The 19767-nt window shown below is 37.5% G+C and overlaps 1 protein-coding gene across 1 annotated transcript in view; it reads right to left on the bottom strand.

Annotated features, from left to right (window-relative positions):
• Zdhhc17 (zDHHC palmitoyltransferase 17) overlaps positions 1-19767 on the bottom strand; it is a 56936-nt gene that overhangs the window by 24463 nt on the left and 12706 nt on the right. The window contains exons 2-7 of the mRNA XM_087902042.1: positions 19371-19474; positions 12551-12673; positions 9180-9257; positions 8547-8691; positions 4413-4477; positions 3713-3875 (exon numbers count right to left, since the gene is read on the bottom strand). Of these exons, the coding sequence (XP_087758168.1) occupies positions 3713-3875; positions 4413-4477; positions 8547-8691; positions 9180-9257; positions 12551-12673; positions 19371-19474 (678 nt within the window). The remainder of the gene's footprint in view (positions 1-3712; positions 3876-4412; positions 4478-8546; positions 8692-9179; positions 9258-12550; positions 12674-19370; positions 19475-19767) is intronic.

Below are 19767 nucleotides of genomic sequence, written 5' to 3'. Positions count from 1 at the left end.
AAGTGCTCCTAACTGCTGAGTCATCTCTCCAGCCTCTAAAATTCATTTCTATTAAGATCTTTCCTAGTATTTAAAATGAAAACTGAAATAAATAGTGTCAAAATTATGGATAAAGGATAATGTTGAGGTTTTACTATGAATTTTTCCTTTTCAGCATCTGCAGTGACCTAAATAATCAGCTTTCTACTGTGCAGTGAAAAGGCACCCTTCAGTAAAGCTCACAGCCAGTGAAACTCTACCACGCTCAGCTCAGAACAGAACTTTCCCGTCAGCACTCACAGCCTCAGCACGTGTCATTAGACAAGTTAGCTAAAACAGAAGCTGCCTCACCGATAATGGTTTCTATCACTCTCAAATATAGTCTACCGTGTCGTCCCAACGTGAAAACATTAGAGATATTATCTCAAATCCTTTCAGTTAGTTCCATCTCTACTCCTTGGCTAAGCTAAAAAAACCCACCAGTCTAACGGACTTTCCAATCTCTCCATTATCTTAATGACTCAATGACTCCTTCAACCAAAATCGTATCTAAGACCAAAAACACATCCTATGGCAGTCTACACACACCCTCCTGTATCCTAGGACTTGAACAACGATTAAGCATCTAATCTGAGCATCTATACGCCTCTCAAGTCGCCTCTTGCTCACTGTACTTCAAAGCCAATCCTAGCTAACACCCCTAAAACTCAGCATCCAACCCTCCTAGGCCTTGGAGTGTTCGTAGTTCTTCACATGGAAAACCTGCTGACCATTTATCTCTGCAAACTGATTCCTTCTCTTCATAACATCCACAAAAACATCATCTCCGAGGAATTCTCAAAATATCACTAGCACCATCTCAGCCCTGCTACTCAACTGCATCTGATCATTTATTTACTACTTTATTCTTCAACAGAATGTACGTTCTGAGAAAACACAGACCTTAATCTGTCTTGAACATTAAGACAACCTACTAAAGAACCAATATTTACTGAATGAAAGGGAAAAAATGGTTTCTATTTGAAGTGGTGACTAACAGTTCAAGTACAGAGAATGACAGATCCTAATAGAAAGAGCATTTCATTCTTATTTTCTCCTTTTAACTGTATGAAAAGAACATTTAGAAACAAAAAAATCTTTCTTAGTAAAGTGGACAAGATAGTTTTTGCTCAAAGCTATAAATGTTGTTTGAGCAAATGAATTATTCCCTTTAGCTAGATTGTTGATCCAGAAGCTGTTACAAAGCATCACTCTTGCGTCACACTGCTAGGCTAGAGCATATTATTCAGGGGTAGAATGCTTGCCTAGCATGTATGAAGTCCTAGATTCAGTCTCTGATATGGGTATGGGAACTTTTTTCTTTTTAAACAATAGTCAACAATAGGCAAAAGTGGATCTGTGTCAGATAAAATATTTTAAAAAGGCATGAGTTTAAATAGAATGTCTATAGGCACATTAGTAAGATCAATCATTTGGCACTGTAGACTCTAAAAAGTATTCTGATCTTGGTTCCATATAGGTAATATGCCTGAACATAAAGTATAAAAAAGAAAAAAAAGTAAAGATTATGTGAATACTTTCAAATACCTCTACTCTTATCATTACCTTTTTGTTGAAATTCATTATAAACTTTTCTATCTTACCAACATTAAAGGTTTATGCAATGGTTGGTAGGGACCACAACTTTTCATTAATTATTTTAGAAGATGTTAAAATTTTCATGTTGCAAATACTTAAAGAACACAACTGAATTGTCCTATGGTTTTATGTGAATATAACACCAGTTTCAAATTACAGAACCGTATAGCCATCTTGCTTTCATAATTATTTGGTATACTGTAAGTCAAATGCATTAATATGGCAATTAGGAAAAAGCAAATTGAAATTAATTGCTTACAGAAATTGGTTCTTTTTTTTAGTGATGTAAGCAATATCTTGAAATGTACTTCTAGTACATGAACCTCAAGACTGGACATCTAGAAGTCAAAGAGAGTGAAATGGAAAGGAAGGCAAATGATAAAGAAGGGGAATCCTTCTTTTGGCCTGGGCTAAGCACAGTTCACTAAAGACAGTGTTAGGAATTTTCAGAGCATCCCCATAAAAATTTTTTTGCAAAGATAAACATTTCTCTATAATTTCTAAAGTAGCAGAACAGTACACTGGCTGTCATAAATGTCAGTTTAGGAAAAATTGAAGACTATGCAAATCTTCACTCTTTTAGCCAATAGGTATTTGCTAAGTACCCATCCCATGTCAGTATTATGGAATACCAACTTTCTCCTTTCCACATGTTTAGTGGACCATTCTGATCATCCTGGGTAGGAACAAGACTTAGAAGTTTAAAAAGTAGAAATAAAAATCTATCAAATTTATAGTTTATAATATTTAAACTAAACTCAAAATTTGTAATTCGATTATTTCTAAAAATTCCCTAAGCTATGAAATAAAAGTTAAAAAAAAGACAGTCCAAGCCATTTTTAACAGACTAAGCTTCTCTTCTTAAAGTAACCCAGTAGAGGAAGAATTTTCACCAGAACATAAAGAGATGCCTTGATCCAGCAAGAGGTACCCACTTTTTGATTGGCTATTCAAGTTAGTATTAGCTTAAACTCCCTTTACATTTAATTAGCATATATCCTTTATGCATTTATAAAACATGGCTCAGAAAATTCTATATATTACAGCTAATCCTTAAAAACAGTTTTCAAGACAGTGATTCCTGACAATATTTGTAGCTATTCTGATTACTGCTAAAAGACACAGTGGATCGTAAGCCTTTAAGAATGCAAAAGATTAACCAAAAACTTGAGAACCAACTTTTGACACTTATTTATGTTGTGTTTGCATGTGCACTAACATATGACACAGTACACATGTGGAGGTTGAAGTGCAACTTGAAAGCTGTCTCCTTCCACCATGTCATGAAGGGAGAACTTGGGCCATCAGACTTGGCAGTCGGTGCCTCCTGCCCTGAGTCATCTTGCCAGTTCCTCAGCAAAATCTTGTGTTTGTACACAATTTATGATGCCTATAAATTCCCAAAATTGAAGTGTACATACTAAATTGTACTTGGCTTAGATTAATTCTGTATACTTATCTTGGGTTAACTTGAGATATACTCTATAAACATCATAAAAAATTTTTAAAATCAAATTTAAGTCTTAATATTTAAAGAAATAAGTTACTAAAATGACAAAGTTAAAGAAATACTAGAATTTATTATGAATGATGTCTCTCCTATGGCTGTTACATGGTGTGAAGGTATGACGGCATGCAGGATGGTCAGAGGACATCTTTGGGGAGCTGATGCTCTCCTTCCACAGAGATGGCTTCTGGGAGTCATTCACCTTAGGTGCCCAGCCTTTTACAAACAATTTTAGCAGCTGTGACATTCTCTGACGGGATAATGTGTTTTGTAACTATAAACTTACAAGCAACAATATTCTTAAGAAACCAAAAATCTATTGTCCTTCATTTATAGAAGTTAGAAGCATGTAATTTCTAAAATCCAGTACAATTCCCTAATAAAGGCCACCTAAAACTAAAACTATTTAAATATAAGATGAAAATATATGACTCAAGTTTTTAAAACAAATTATTTCACAGAACAAATGATTAAACTACATAAAAAGTTCTTCTAATGTTCAGTCTTAAGGCAAACAAAAAAACCACATGCTGTATGAAGAGACTAGTGTCAGTGTCCTCCTTCTGCTTCAACACAATATGTATTTACCTTGACATTTTGGGCGTCCACATTCCCTCCAGCTTCAAGAAGGAGACTAATGACTGTGGTGTTCCCTGCTAGAACTGCCCAGTGCAGAGCAGTGTTTTTGTGATACTTGTCACCAAGGTTAACTGAAACATTGAATGTTAAAAGCAATCTAGTTGGATCCACACTGAAAAGGAAAAAAACAAACAAACAACAACAACAACCCTAATTTCAATTATCGGAATCATTACAGAGACTACACTGATTGTGGCTGCATTCTCATTCCATCCTGGATACATCTATTCTAGCCTCTTAATATTACAATCAATAATTAAATAGTGCGCAACCCTATATAAAATAATATGGTGCCAAGAGACAGCATACTTGGTCCTAACTTCCCTACTTTTAATCTAAGAATTCATGTTATTAACACCTACACATTTAAAAAACAAAAAATACTTCATTCCAATTTGGACTGATAAAAAATGATTTAAAATAACTTAAAAGTGAATACATAATCACATGAAAAGGTAATTTACTTTAAAAAAAAAAAAAGGTCAACTGTTCTTGCCCTCTCAGAATTAAGAGGCTTCCTTCTGTTCTGCACGAGTCGCTACTGCAGAAGCTTTCAAGAGCACTGAGTGTAGCATCTGCTGCTCTTTCTAATCACGTGGCTCAGAGTGTTATGCTGAAGTGATCTGAGTAGTCCGTAATGGTTACATACCTATGTGTTCTATAAGCTGCCCACATTAAAGGTGTCATTCCGTTCTGATCCATCATATCTACATCCTGATAATAAAGACAGCAGAATTTTAAGATCCTAACCAAAATTAGTTGAAAACATCTAATTTATACATTATACAATCTGAAACATTACTATTCAATCAAGAATGCTTCCTGAAAACTTCTCTCTTAACTTTAAACTAAAACTAAGTTCTATGACTAATTAGCCTAACTGGTTTACAAATTATGCTCAGACTTCCCCTTTAATATTTTATATTCAAAGAGCATTTAAAGAATATTTAACATAAAATATAAAAAAACATTTAATGTAAAATTTACATTTAAAAAACATTTCATGTAAAATGTTTTATATTTAAGATATTTTAGAATTCTAAGTGGTCCTCAAACACCATTATTACATAATCTTAATTTAAAATAAAAGACAATTTTTACTAATCTTTCCCAAGATGAAATTTGCTATGTGACATTGTTTTGCATTTCACTTTCCAGAGGGAAGAAGATATGTAAGTTTATATCTTAATTTCCTTGACAATTTTTAGGTATTTGTAAATAGTATACCCATTAAGTCACACAATATTATGTCTAAACACTTTAAGTACGTATTGTTTTTTTCATGTAGAAAAATTACTCAGGAAAAAACTAATTTAAAAACTTAGACCATCATATTTTATCTTTCCTATATTAAAAAAAATACCATGCTAGTGAAGTTTCGTTCTTTGATCTTTGAGTTATTTTTCCCTCGAGGGTCACTCTATTTTGTGATGATGTCTTACCCTGCAGTCCAGGCTGGCCTGGCATTAACCATGCAGACCCGGCTGGGCTCAAACTTGTGGTGGTGCTCCTTCCTGCCTGTCAGCCTGCCGAGCAGTGCCAACACACCCAGCACTGTTTCATTTGCATGCATCTGCGTGTGTCCCTCTCATTTGTGTGCTCGATATGTATGTCTCTACAAGCACCCTTGTCCACATCTGCTGGTGTAGAGGCCAGAAGCAAGTATCGGCTGTCTTCCTCTAAAGCCACCACTTGATTTCCTGAGACAGGGACAGCTAGAGTAAATGGCCGCAAGAGCGGGACTACCTCCACAGCCCAGCTTCTACCTGTGTGCGGCAGTGTGTGCTCTACAGGGAGCTAACTCTCAGCTTCATTCCCTTGATATTCTTATAACCTACCTACTTCCCCAGATTTTAAAAAGAGTACTGAAATGATCCAAAATTCCAAATCAATTGCATTAACAAAAAGACAATGAACACTCAAAATTTTGTATCATTTATTTCTTTCCCAGCTAAAAGGGAAAAGAAAAATAAGTAAATATAAATTCTCCAAGCTTAGTAAGAGAAATCAGAATAAGGATAATCTCCTCTGAAAGTTTCCAAAGACGGTTCCTATAGAATTCCCGTCCTCATGCTGCGCTGATCGCCCACACTGAACATGAGGCAGAATGCCCCAGCTGCAATGACAGAAGAAAGTGCTGCTTTGGAGGTTCAAGTCAGCAAAACAGCTTCTGAATGTGCTCTTCAGGGAACTCTGAGGCCCACATAAGAAGTCTACTTCCCTGTGGAAGAGCAGTATTGTAAAGTTTGGACAATGCATCAAGGAAGGCAGAGGGCTAGCTGTCCCAGCATCCCATCTAAGAACAGGCCTCTAGCTATTTCTATCAAAACAAGAAACATATACACGACATATTCTGATTTTAATACAATCAGAAAAAAAAGAAGAAGAAAACCTAGATGGCATTTCTCTTAACAAAATGTTTTTATTATAAAAGTATACATAACAAGAATAGGTATATAATTAATATAATTAATGTGATTTTATGATTACTGATGCACAACAAGAACCTAAATCCCACAGATCCTGACAGACTGCACCATTTGATGCAGCAGAAAAGGGAAACTTGTTTTGTTTCATATTAAATCATTCTCCTCAAGAATATAAAATAGAATATAATAGGTCAATAAAATTAGCTTCAGAAGTTTACAAGAATTCAGATGACAAGTTCCAATGTTTGCGAGTTTGAGGTCAACATGACACAAGCTAGGGTAATTTTAGGAGAGGGGTTCTCAACTGAGAAAATGTCTCTAGACTTGCCTGTGGTTCATTTTCTTTATGACTGATTTGTGAGGGTTCAGTTCACTGTGGGTGGTGCCACCCTGTGCTGATGGTCCTGGTGAAAAGTAGGCCGAGCAAGCCATGAGGCATGAGCCAGTAAGCAGTGCTCCTCCATGGCTCCTGCATCAGCTCCTGTCTCTAGTCTCTTGCCCTGACTCCCTTTAATGATTGTTACCTGAAAGGGTAAGCAAAATAAACGCTTTCTTCCCCAAGCTGCTTTTGGTCTTGGTGTGTTATCACTGCAACAGGGACACTAACTGAGACAGAAATTGTGCCTGCCCTGGGGTACTTCTGTAACAGACTTGATCATGTTTGGGAGGGCTGTGGTGATACTGTCCTCTGTGATGGAATAGTTGTTGAGCGCTGAGAGCCTCAGCGTTGAGGTTGTTCTGAGGGAGCATGGAAGATGAGAATGTTCAAAAAATATAAACAATGGAGGAACTTCAGAGGAAGTTCTACGGGTCCCTTAAAGAACCTGTAGGGACATGCAACATTTTAAAACTCTGTGGTTCTACTCAGCTGGAGCTGAACAGCTGGCTGTGGTTAACAAGAGATCAGCACCATGGAAGTGAAAGCTCTGTTTACTAGAACGATCTATGTTGGTTAACCAGAGCTGAGAAATTGGCAGTGATTAAGAAGAGACCAGCATAACGAAGGTAGTAAATCTAGGAGTACGTCCTCAAGATCAGCACACAGAAACTATGGTCTGGAGGAGACTGAGGTGCACTCTCACGCTGGCAGCTGAACTTGATAGTCAAAGATGGAGGTATACCATGCAGGTGGTAATAGTTTTGAAGGCATCAAGGGGTCACAGAGAACAACTGAGGCTTGGCACTGTGTGGCAGGACTGGAGACCCTGAAGTGAGGCCAGAAGAGGCTGAGAAGTGCAGCCCAGCTGCATCAGAGACTACAGCACTTTAGAGATGGACGGCTGTGCAAAGTCCGTTGAAGGAGCCTAGAAAGGTGAGTGGAGCCCAGACGTCCAACACCACGCTCTTTACACGGACTGCTAGACTCCGGTTTTGCTTTGCTTAGGTGGTGACTATACCCTAGTCCTTACTATTTGGAGTCAGAAAGTATTTCACTTTTTCTTATTATTTTATTGGAGCCTGAAGTTATGTGACCTTGGATATCTAAGAGAGAGTTTAGATATTTAAAGAGACACAACTTCTAAAGTGTGACATTTTTAAGACTGTGGAATTTTGGAACATGTTTTATATTGTGATAATATTAACATGTTATGGTGGGGACAAATGACAAAGTAAAGGTTCTAGTTGAACTGTGATAATTCTATGTCAAGCTGACAAAGGGTCGACTGTGCTGGTTAGTTTTATGTCAACATGACATAAACTACAGTCGGTTTGGAGGAGGAAACCTCAATAAAAAAATGTTCTCATCAGACTGTCCTGTGGGCAAACCTGTGGTGCGTTTTCTTGATCAATGATTGATAGGGGAGGGCCAAGTTCACTACAGGCAGTGCACAGCTGGTCGTTTGTAGTCCTGAGTGTGCTAAGAAAGGCTGAGCACACCAGGAGGAGCAGGCCAGTGAGCAGTGTGCCCTCCACGGCTCTGCACCAGCAACCGTTCCTATCCAACTCACTGTGAGGATGGACTGAGGTGTGAAGTGTGAGTAAACTAAAGCCCTTCCTCTCCAAGTCGCTTTCAGTGTTTTATCACATAATAGAAATCCTAAGACAATATTTAAGGGAAATAGTTAAAAGAAAAAATTAATAGATTACGAATTTTTCCTTACTTTCCACTATTTATTTCTATCACACTTATAAATTAAAAACCAACTTAACAGAAAATTATCTAATTTGAGAATATATTTCCTTTTAACTACACTAAAAACTCATCAAATAACTACATTTATTTACTCTCTTCATACACCAGAAAATACTACTTAAGAATTTCCAGGTATTATGAATGTAATCCTAAGAATAGCAGACATTTAAGCCATTAAGATCATCTAATTAAAACACACACTACTAAGACTTTTTTTTACCTGTCCTTTTGCTATAAGATATGCGACAATTGAGGTATGTCCAAACTGAGCAGCCAAATGGATACAGCTGCATCCTTCCCCATCAATTAATGAGGGGTCTGCACCATATTTCATTAGTTGCACAACCATGGATAAATGGCCTTGTCTAAAAAATAGAAAGACAAACATTTAAACATAAAGTTATTTCAAAGACAGTCTTATGGAAAAGAGTCCACTTGAGAAGGTAATGGTGGGCAGTTACAACAGGTATTTTATGAAGCTGCTTTAGAATACGACCTTTAAAGGAGTTTATGGTTTTTGAAAGCTTTAAATGGAACAAAAGCCTCGATAAACTTAATGAAAACAATCTTAACTTCTCCTTAAATATCATAATTACTATGTTAATTTCATTCCAATATGACCCTAAAAGTCCCAAGAACTAACCTGTTTAACTGTAATATGCACCCTTCCAAAGTATTATATTTACTAATCCAAAATGTAATCAATCCTTAGAACTGAATTAGCTCACTTCCCTGAGGAGAGCTTGTAGCTCTGTTTCCAATGAAGACAACACTGGGCAGCAGTAAATAAATACATCATTAAAAACAAGAGGTAAAGGAGCGAGGGACGGGTGAAGTAAAAGCAAATGCAAACCTTGTGGCCCAGTGCAATGGAGTTGAGTTCAGGTCTCCTCCAAGCTGATCCACAATAGCACCTTTCGAAATATAGTATCTGTAAAATAAAGTTTGTAGTTTTCATCTTCAACTTTAGATATGTGAAAAATAAAATGTTTCCCACTTGAGCTATCGATCAATCCTGTGCCTTTAAAGATAAAGTTAAAAGTGTTTAGTAGAATTTCATATTAAACATAGCACTTTTTTTCTTCTAGAAATGATTTTAAAGCTATAAAAAATGCCAAAAAACCATATAAAAAAAGGTGATTAGACAATCACAGGGATCTGAACACACAAAATTTTGGAATTGGTAGTTGTACACACAAGAATCAAGAATAGTACATATAATCAGTAAGAAAAGCTTGTGTCAACAGTTCTTACTGTTTATGATCCAGAGTGAACGAGTTTTGAGTATACACACAATAAGACAAACTGAACTTTGGGGGCCCAGGGAAATCTGGTCTTGCCTCTAGCTGGATACTTCAGCAAGAGAGCTGGCTCCAACTCTCAGGGGAGAGCTGGCTCCAGCACTTGGGAGAGACGGCCCCACTCCTCACTATAGGGGAGGGTGTACAGGACCCTGAGGACATGGGCGTAGGGGAGGTGACACGGCCTCCTCGCCTGAGGTGGGTAACCCCAGTGGCCCAAATTGACCAGCTCAGTTACAGCTGGGCCTTGAGTTGGCCCATCCTAACATCTAGCACATCTAGGCCTACTAGAGCTTGTGAAGAGACTGGTCCTGTAGGATCTCCATGACTCAGGACGGCTATGGGATATCCCTGAGGAGTTCTAGTGAGGATCCAGTGATAATGGTGTACCAGAAACCAAGGGCCTTAAACGAGACCAGTGACTCCCTGCAATGAACATTTGCTAGTAAAGCTGGTAAGGGTCTATTTACTATATGATATTCTGAGGACCCCTAACACCAGAACAAATGAAGAGGTGTTGGAAAGGCAGGAAAGGAGAAGCCAAGGTTTGGTTTTTGTTCATTTTGTTCTTGTTTTTGAGTGTGCTTGTTTGCTTTGTTTTATTTTCTTTTGTGGAGGGGGCACTGAAGTAATGAGAGAATGTTTTGGGGGTGCATGATGTGAAACTCCCAAAGAATCAATTATTCTTTTAAAAAGAATTTTTTATTCTTTAAAAAGAAGCTATAAAGAAACTAACAAAAATAAGTCCATGTTACCAAATTTCAGTGCAAAAATTCAAAGAATTAAGCATTGCCAAAGAGACTGTTTAAAAAAAAAAAAGACAACACCAACAACACCAAAAAAAAAAAAAATGAAGCTATAACTACGGAAACACAAGGTACCACTGAGAATAAAAGCAACACCAAAGCCAACAACATAATTACTGCATTCAACATACATCTTTTGTAATAACTTTAAATAAAAATAGCTTCAACTCTCCAATCAAAAGATACAGGTTGGCTGAATGGACCAAGAAACAAAAATCCATCTGTTGTCTACAATAAACAATCTCAATATAAAGATTCGACACCACCTTAGAGAGCAAAGATGGACAAAAGTCCTCCAATTAAGCAAGGAGGACAAGGAAGCAACAGGCTTCAAACTAAAGCTAACCATAATTGAAAAAGGACACTTCATTCTAATTAAGGGAACAATTACTCAAAAAGATATTACTATCCTAAAGATATACGCACCAAACTCTGGTGCACCCAATTTCATAAAAAAAGAACTATAGGAATTAAAGACAAAGATTAACATCAATTCATCAACAGTAAGTGATTTCGATGTCCCACTTTTTCCAATGCACAAGTCATCTGGACAAAGATTAGCAGAGAAACATCAGAATTAAACGACACTATTCATCAAAGGGACTAAACAGTTATCTACAGGTAATCCACCCCCACATCAAAAAACACACACTCTACACATGCAAGTGTCTCGAAACCAAAACAAACCATGGAATGAAAAGCAAGTCTGGTTTTTTGTTGTTTTTTCCTTTTTGGTTTTTCGAACAGGATTTCTCTGTCTAACTGCCATGGCTGCCCTGGAACTCAAGTCTATAGACCAGACTGGCCTCAAACTCACAAATATTCACCTGCCTCTCCCTCCCCAGTGCTGGAATTGAAGACGTGCACCACCACTGCCCAACTAAAAACAAGTCTTAACTGTATGGACTGAGCAGGTCGCACTATTTATTTTGAAATGTATATAGATACATAATTAATGATTAAATAATTATTAAATATAGAGTAATTATTTTATTTTAATTAAATAAATTAAATTATTTATTTAATTAAGTAACCAAAAACAGGCTATGAGTTTGAGAGAGAGTAAGGGGGTACATGGGAAGGACTAGAGGAAGAAAGGGATGGCCAAAAATTGTAATTTTAACTAAAAAAAAGAAGCAATGACTAAAGGGGGTAACATGGGATGGGCTAGAGAAAGAAAGGGAAGGCCAAAAGTATCTAATTATAATTAAAAAAGCAATAGCTGAAAGATTTTTCCCCAACTCTGATTAAAAACATTAACCCACAAAAATCAAAATTACTTGAATTCTCATTCAAGATAAATTAAAAGAAATTCATACTTTGTGGATTCTTCATGTCAGACTACCAAAACAAGAAATGGAAAATCTTAAGGGGAATCAAACAAAACAAAACTTGAAAAGTGCAATGGTAGACGGAATTTCTCAACAGTGACAAAAACCAGAACACAGCACAGTGACCTTTGGGATGGGCAAGACAGAAAAAACAAGACATACAAAATCTATCAACCCAGATTTCTAGTTTTTGTGAAAGCTTCCCTCATAAAGATGAAATAAAATACTTCCTAACAAATGAGAATTAGACAAGAGCGTACACTGAAGACTGAGAAAGTCAGGAGCCCGAAGGAGGGAAGAAGGAGCAAAGGGCAGGCTCTGCAGGAAGCAGCCCCTCAGGGACATTAGCACTTTCACAGTTGACACTCCTTCATTTTTGCCTAGGACTGGCTTTTCCCCATCTAGAATCCATACTCAGAATGTAGGAGTCAAATAAAATTACCCAAATTCAAGTTCAATTCTAACCTTTATTAGCAGCTGTGATATTGGATAGCATATTTAATAAGCTTTCTACTTCACAAAAACTGTTACATCGCAAATGGAGTTATTTCAACAATTATGGCAAAAAGGAAACGTGGAAAAGTACTCTATATGACTCGACTCATGTAAGCTTGCAGTAGATGTTAAACATAAGTTGTTTTCCTTCAAGGTATACAGAATATACACCATGGACGCTATGGATTTTAGAAATTGTTAGTTCCAATGATGATTACTGTCAGTAACTTTATAGTAATGGAAAACCTTATTAATTAAAGCTTATTAAAGAGAAGCAGAAAAAGCACATACTTAACTAAATCTATTCTGTTATTGATGGCAGCCCAATGAAGAAGTGTAACATTTTCTTTGTCCGGTTGCCGTACATCATAACCTGCTTCCACCAATTCTCGGCAGCGTTCATATATTCCATATCTAGGAAAGAGAACAAGTCATGCTACAAGTACTTAAAGCATTTAAAGTTGAGCACGATATTTTCACAACTAATTTTTTTTTTTTGAGACAGGTTAGTCCAGGTTGGCCTTAAACACACAGTAACCTCTTGCCTCAACTCCCAAGTTACTGGAATTACATGTGTGACATCACACTTGGTTGGCTTGATGCTTCATTTTCATACTTAGAAATTAAAACTATTTTCCAACATACAATATTACTTTGAAAATATCAATATTTCAACGTCTTTCACTAACTAATCCTTTTTTGCAACTTGAAAATGTTTCATTTGTAATAATGTAAAATTTCATGAGGTTCACGACAGAAAAAAAAAAATTAGCCAGTTTCTTTATATCAAAACTTAGTCCACAAAACTATGCAGATTTTAAAACTAAACAGAAGCTAAAAAATATTAAATTATAAGAAAATATCAGGGACTACATAAGATGTTAGAGGAATACCATGAACAAAATCATACAAATACTAGGATTCTCAATTTATAAATCTAGCTGATAATCCTGAAGGCAAATAAAACCCTGTGCTGGGGTGGGAATGGGTGGGAAGTCCTGCAACTCAGTCAGTCCGTTAATAACTGAGGGACGCCCACGAGAAAGCTCTGAGCAGCGGCTCATATCTGATAAGAGGGAGGCAAGTGCAGACTGACCCTCATCCCTGAGCATCAAAATTTACTATATTAAAGATTTATTTTTATTTGACCAGTGTTTGCCTGCATGTATGTGCATTTACCGAGTGTGTGCTATGACTTGGGAGTCAGAGCAGGGCTTTGGATCCCCCAAGAATTGGGGTTACAGACAGTTATGGGCCACCCTATAGTTCCTGAGAACTGAACCCAGTTCCTCTGAAAGATCAAGAGAGCCCCTGTCCCCACCCCCTGCCCCAAGGTTTTCATTTAGAAGTATTTTCCAAGTATAAAGTCGATTTATTTAACTATTAGAAAGAAGTTTTATCAATGAAACAAAAGTCATAATAAAAAATTAAGCCAAGTCAATAATCCAAATGAAAATGGAGCTTTGATTCTTTTAATCAATTAGGAAAAGGTAGTAAATATTGGTTTTAATTGCATAAAAAATTACGTTTTAGTAATATTGTTTTAGTTTGCTGCTTGTTGTTGAGATTAAATAAACACTGACCAAAAGCAACTTGCGAATAGAAGGGTGTTATTCAGTTTATAGGCTTCAGGGCATACTTCAGCTTATAGGTTACAGTCCGTCATTAAAGAAAGTCAGAGCAGGAATTCAAGGCAGGAACTGAAGCACAGACCATGGAAAAAATGCTGCTTACTGGCTTGCTGAAGAGCAGGAGCTTTTAGCCAATGAGCCACGTCTCCAGCCCCCAAAGTTAACAACTTTTAATTAAGTTTTTAATTATTCTATTTATTGTGCGCATATGTATAGGTATGCCATGGTACACGTGGGGAAATCAGAGCACAACTTACAGGAATCAATTCTCTGCTTCTTCTCTGTGAGTCCAAAATACAGAACTTGGGTTGTGAGGATTGGTGGCAAATGTGTTACCCAATGAGTAGAATGGCTAGAAGTAGTCAGACCCTCAATATCTTCTTTTATCAAAGATTCATTTTTATCAATTCTAATTATGTGTGTGTGGTAGTATGTACACATGTGTGCAAGTGCTACAGAGGCCAGAAGCATCAGATCCCTCTGGAGCTGGAGCTAAGCCATCCCATGTGGGTTCTGAGAACCAAAGTCTGGGTTTCCTGCAAGAGCAGTAGACTCTTGACCACTGACAACCTCTCCAGCCACCACCATCCTGGCCCCTGCTACCCCTTAATTAGAAAAATTTTCAAGGATAAACAAAAATAGGGGGGAAAAAACAATCAGTATATTAAGCCACCAAAAATCCTCCACTGAAGCCTTAACCAATTACTATTTATCAATAAAAAAAAAAATCGTGAGTCAGATTATCAGGAAAAGACCTGAAAGGTCAGAGAAGCAAGGAAGAAGTCCCCAGTGACCTCCTATCTCTTCTGTTCCTTCCTTCAAAAAGAGGCCAGATCCCCTCTCAGCCTGCCTTATTACTTCCTGTCTCCTATATGTCTGCAGTCCTCCAAACCTCTATGGTTAATTTTGGTTAGCTAGTGGCTAGCTCCACCCTCTGACTCCAAGCAAGTATTTGTCAGAACACAATAAAAATATCAGACAACACACCATCAAGCTACACACAACCATTTCGTAGCCAAAATATTAGATCTCTGGAATTATATAACATAAAAACCAAAGACGTAAATTTGACATTTGTACTTTTTGTTTTTTTGGGGTTTTTGTTTGACTTTGAGGTGGTCTTGACCTCACCTCACAGAAACCTCCTTCCTCACCTCTGCAAAGAGCACTTGCATGAGCATTAAAGGTGTGTGGCACCAGACCCAAATAATTTCTTAGTCAAATTCAAAAAGGTCTTCCATAGGTCAAGGTTAAGAGACAGAATGAACAATAAGAAGACACTAAAGGCAAACATCACAACTTCTAATTGTATTTATACTGTACCTAATAAAGAAACAAACTATAGGTATATTTCTAGAGACCTCATACTGTTGCTATCCCTGGTTCTATCATGCATGTGTACAAACACACACATGCACACACACACACACACACACACACACAGCACAACCTAAGTGAGGTACAGATGAGGATGACAATGCTATATTTAGCTGTTCTCTTGCACAAGTGTCTCGTGAAAGAACCTGAGTATCACTACTATCAGTTTATAATCTAGCGTACTTTAAAAAGTACTTGAAACTGGCCATCCCTAGCCCTATCTTTACTTTTTATTTTGCAGTAAGACCCTACTAAATTGCTCAGGCTAGCCTGAGCCAAGCCTTGAACTTAAAATCCTCTTGCCTCAGTCTCCCAAGTAGGTACCACCAGACCCAGTTCTAGGCATATTAGCATAAACAACAGAATCTCACCTTGAATACGATGGTAAATGACCACAAAAACATTTTAATATATGCAAAAATCACTGGCTATTTCCTCATGCTTTAAAGTCTATAAGGAAAATATAAGTAGACAAGGAAAGATTCTTGGAGGATGGTAGGACAGGAAGCACCAGAAATAACTTATCTACCTAAAGAGTTCCTGCACTGGTTATATCTGTGCACTCTAATTATCCTGGAACTCTGGAATCTACTGGACACTTCCAACTTGCTGGCAAATTCTTGGGTATCAAATTGTGATTAATTTCAGGTTTTAGCACAGCAGCAGACACAAATCATCAACACCCACCCCCAACAGGCAGCATAAGCTTGTTCCAGGAGCAACCACAAAACAACACATCAGAAGCAGGGAGGGTGGGAAGGACGCTGTCTGTCTGGCTGCCATTTGAGCTGTCACGGGGGAGGAGAGGTCAATGCCCACTGCTGCTGCTGCTGCTGCTGCTGCTGCTGCTGCTCAGGCCTTCCACCTGCTACACCAGCCTCCCTTAGGCTGGCAGGACTCTGCTCTAACTTAAGAGGCCACTGGCCCTTTACAGCTCCCCTTTGTGTTTCTCTTCTCTTCTTTTGGGATGTAACAATAAGAGTCAAGTCATTCAGAGGAAAACTGCATATAGTGGGAAAATTAAAAAGTGACAATAAATGTCCAGGGAGGGCGCATGCTCAGAAAGATCCAAGAGGACCTTAAATTTATATTCAGGCTGAGGTATTGGGAAAAATCACTGATAACAATCAAAAAACAAAAGCAGCAAACCTTGAGAAGAGGGGAGTGCCTGATTTCCATGGTTACTATATTTCTAAGTTCAAACGTTCAGTTTTCAGTGAGAAATACACACACACACACACACACACACACACACACACGTTGTAAAATCGACAACCAAAGGGGTACTGGGAAAAGCTAGTCATACCTTGTAAACCGTATTTAGTGTTGCAGGCACATGTGCCACAGCGCATCTTTTGAAACCTGCAGGAATCAGTTCTCACAGTTGGAACTCAGGTCAACAGGTTTGACAGCAAGTACCTGAACACTGAGCCATCTTCCCAGCTCCAAGATACATTTTTATATAACACTAAAATTAATTTGTATAAATTCTATAATATCAATACAAATTAAGGAAGTTATAATGTTAGGATATTAAGAATAAAAGCCATGGAAACCACAAAGAAAAATACCTATACAAATGAGAAAGGTCTTAAGTATTTCAGTATAAAAATCAACTAAGGAGCCCAAAACAATAAAGGCTATTGCTATTGTCACTGCCATTGGTCCCCCAACAAACCTAGATGGTAAGACCCTACTGCTGAAGACACCATACAGCCTGGCCACAGGAACCAAGAAAGCAGGGTGGAATTCAGATGGCTGCTTACTTCCTGCAGGCTAATAGGGCAGAACTGTCATCCACTGTCTTACTCAGCTGTGGACCCTGTGTGCTACACTACCCACTGGCCAGGCAAGACACGCCCACTGGTACAATAATGGCAGGTCTATTATTATGGAGGTAACTGCTCTCTTACAGACACTGAGGCCTATTTCAGAGAGAAAATTACCTTCCAGTACAGAAAACTAATCAAAAGCTGGTGACTGCAGAGTATGGAAGCAACAGAACAATGTTCTGCTAAATGAATAGGATGTGCCAGTCCAACTGATGTGTAAATTTATGTAAATTAGGTACCAAAGATTAAGTCAGAAGTCAGGTTTGGTCAGAGGGACTGCAAAGACTTATTTATAACTGATAAAAATGATGAAAATAAGTAACTGTAAATACTCAGCCATGGGTGAGACTTTGCATACCCTCTCTGCAGAGCAGGGAACACTGTGGCAGAGATCAGAGGATGTGGTGGGATGCTGGCTCTCGGGCATGACACAGCCATGGCACTTGGGAACTCCCAGCAGCTATGCTTACCTGCACAGACCTGCATCAACATCCTGTCCTGGAGAGGTTCCAGAGTGCCCCCCCCCAGGACCTCTACATTAACAGGTAGTTAGTTAATGCAGACACAGGGAAGGGCGAAGAAAGGTTTTCTTCTCATCACCTATGTTCCTTTAAACAATTCTAACGAAACTCATTCTGTCACACACAGACACATGTACACACACCCAGATACACACTCATACACACAGGCGTGCACACACTCTTCATTATGTATAATTAGTATATGCTAATAAAAACATTTAAGTAGAAAGGGAAAAAATCAAGAGAGATCTTCCTGTGTCTGATATTTCTCAAGTATCTCTAACTCAAACCAGTCAATATGCTAGAAGGGTATATTTTTGGAATAACACGTTCTTAATGTTCCATTTCCCATATATGAGACTGCTCTAGAAGCTTGACACATTAGACTAAAACCTTTTAGGCAGGGCATGCTTGTGCACATCTTTATTTTCAGTACTTGGGAGGCAAAGGCAGGCAGATCTATGAGTTTGAGAACAGCCTAGACGACACAGTGACTTCTAGGCCAGCCAAGGATACATAGTGAGACTCTTGTCTCAAAAACAAAAACAAAATAAAAAACCCTTTCCCCCCTCTCTCATTCACAATATCCAGACTTTTAAAAAGAAAATAGAAGAGAAACTTATTAGTAAGAAGATTGGGGGAAGAAGGACAAAAAGACCTTCAGTACAGGGTTAAAGTACAGTATAGGGATGCGTGAAAATATAATGAATATATTATCTTATATAATTCATATATGCTAGTGCATTTTCTTCTTGAAGTAGATCTAAAAATGATTAAAAAGACCAAGGAAAACATGAACAAAGTAAGTAGACTGTGACTATTAATTGTTAGACAACTCTAAAATGCTGAAGGACTCAATTCACATTTTTCTTCTGTCTGCAGATAAAAAGCCTGCTGTATTCAACTTCCATATCATTTGAATTATATTATTCTTAGTCATTATTTTCTTATTCAGTCTCAAAGACCAATATAATCTGACATACGGTAAATCATTATTTTGAACATTTTTTGTGATAGCCCCCTTAGTGTGTGCGTGTATATATACATATACATATATAATAATTAACTGTATTGTATTTGTGTAGCTGGAAGTCTTTTCTCTGTCCTGTCTAGTTTCTCTCCCATCCACCAGTCCATGAAATCACTTATGAAACAATCATTTGGTGGCTTAATATTAATTATAATTTTTTGACTGATGGCTCAGGCTTCTTACAGGCTAACTCTACATATAAATTAACCCATTTCTAATAAGCTGTGTACCATTACGTGTCCCGCGGCTTACTGATAATGCTCTAGCATCTTACTCCCCTGGCAGCTCCCCCACTCTGCCTTTTTTCTCCCTGTCTCTCTGCTTGGATTTCCCACCTAGCTGTATTCTGTCCTGCCATAGGCCAAAACAGCTTCTTTATTAGCAAATGGTAATAAAACATATTCACAGCATACAGAGGTGCATCCCACATCATATCCGTGTACCTGGTTGAGTGGTAGGGAATATGGAATATACCCTTATATTTTTAACTCAAAGGTACTTCTAAAGTTGGAAATGTTTTCTAGTTGTTCACACTGAATATTCTTAAGGTAAAATAATAAACTACAAAAGTTTAAGTATCAAAAGCAAACAACTGATGGGAATTACAGCAATTTAACTGAGACACTGACATTTTCCCAAGGTAATAGAATACATAACTCATATTCACATTTCACTTAAAACAAATATCAAGGAAGAAAATAATCACAACAAAAACCTTACTGTGTAGCCTTGACTATGTCCCATGTGCTATAGTCATCAATATGAGTTTTTCGCCCAAGAGGTTCACCATATCCATGGTTATAATGGCTTTGTGGTTTGATTTCCTGTTAAAGAGAAAAAGCACATAAGCAAGAAATGCAAAACTACAGAAAATAGTTTAATATTTTTATTTTTGTTCTATTTGGCAAATACTCTTATTGAAATACTTATGTTTAGCTTACTCAAAATTCATAATCTAGAGAAAGAGCATGGTCAAACAAATCTTCCCCTTGTACACATCCTCAAAACTAAAAAGTTCTGAGATTAGAAATTACAAATTAGCAATCGTCTTTTGTATCACAGACTCTTCATATCTTTCTGAAATTCTCATTCTCTTGTGACAAACTTTTCTCTTACT

This window comes from Myodes glareolus, chromosome 26 (assembly GCF_982192425.1).
Source record: "Myodes glareolus chromosome 26, mMyoGla1.1, whole genome shotgun sequence".
Classification (NCBI taxonomy): Eukaryota; Metazoa; Chordata; class Mammalia; order Rodentia; family Cricetidae; genus Myodes; species Myodes glareolus.
Note: the sequence above shows the minus strand (reverse complement) of the source record. Positions and strands in the feature narration are given on the sequence as shown.